General features: G+C 35.0%; 1 protein-coding gene across 1 annotated transcript in view; it reads left to right on the top strand.

The window, feature by feature from the left end:
• Nucleotides 1–267: 267 nt before the first annotated feature.
• Nucleotides 268–1,099, top strand: part of LOC109378784 (sodium channel protein type 7 subunit alpha-like) — a gene marked incomplete at both ends in the record, with an annotated part of 8,338 nt that continues 7,506 nt past the window's right edge. The window contains one exon of the mRNA XM_019635067.1: nucleotides 268–705. Within this exon, the coding sequence (XP_019490612.1) occupies nucleotides 268–705 (438 nt within the window). The remainder of the gene's footprint in view (nucleotides 706–1,099) is intronic.

The raw sequence follows: 1,099 nt of genomic DNA, 5'->3' as shown, positions 1-1,099 counted from the left end.
TTTTTTTCACCTATAAAAAGGAAATATAGAATGTTGTGACCTTAAGATGAGTTCTGGCTCTATAAACCCCTAACACAGCAACTAACCCATTTTAGATGAATAAGAACTGAATAGCCTAAATAGTATTGTAGTTCATATGCTGCTTTTAAATCTCAGGTTAGTTTTTTTTTAGTTTTTTTTTTTTAGGATTTTTTGTTGTTGTTGTTGTTGTTGTTTAAAAGGAAACAAAAATGAGATACACTTACTTTCATTTACTTCCTCCTTTAGATACTTTACCTGTTTCTGGCCTTGGTGAGCTCATTTAGTTCATACAATGCTGCAACAGCTGAAGAGAATGATGAAGCAAAAAATCTGCAGCATGCATTGGCAATGATCAAGAAAGGAGTAAACTGTGTGCTTTCTAAAATATTACGGAAAAAGCAAAATGTTCCCAAGGAGCCAATGGACCATGTGAATGATACCTATGTTAAAGAGAATATTTCTGACCATACCCTTTCTGACTTGAGCAACACCCAAGATTTCCACAAGGATAAGGAAAAGAGCAGTAGCACAGAGAAAAACACAATGGCTGAAAATGAGAGTCAGTCACTTATCCCCAGTCCTAGTATCTCTGAAACTATACCAATGGCTTCAGGAGAATCTGATGTAGAAAATCTAGATAATAAGGAGGTTCAGAGCAAGTCAGGCGATGGAAGCAGCAAAGAGGTAAGAGTTTCAATATCTTGATTAGTTATTGTTGATTTATGGCATTGTTGAGAAGAAAGTGAATTGGCACTGAAGTTCCAGAATTAGACTACCCATTCAGTTCTCGCTATCGCACCCCTTGCTCTTGATTTTATGCTGCTGATCAAATTACTTAAACTTTCTAAACTTCAGTTTCCTCATCTATAAGTGAGGAGAAAATTGTATCTATTTATAAGGGAAGATAGAAGGACTAAGAACAGTAGTTCAGTAGTGCATAGAACAATGTTCAATATGTAATGAGCACTTAGTAAACATTAGGTAATATAGCTATAAAATTCTATAAATTAATAAGCGGGTAGTGTAGGGTTATGAAAAGCATACTGAAGAAAACTAAGCTTTCCAGTATACTGCTGGA

Source organism: Hipposideros armiger, unplaced genomic scaffold (genome assembly GCF_001890085.2).
Source record: "Hipposideros armiger isolate ML-2016 unplaced genomic scaffold, ASM189008v1 scaffold_3690, whole genome shotgun sequence".
In the NCBI taxonomy this organism is placed as follows: domain Eukaryota; kingdom Metazoa; phylum Chordata; class Mammalia; order Chiroptera; family Hipposideridae; genus Hipposideros; species Hipposideros armiger.
Note: the sequence above shows the minus strand (reverse complement) of the source record. Positions and strands in the feature narration are given on the sequence as shown.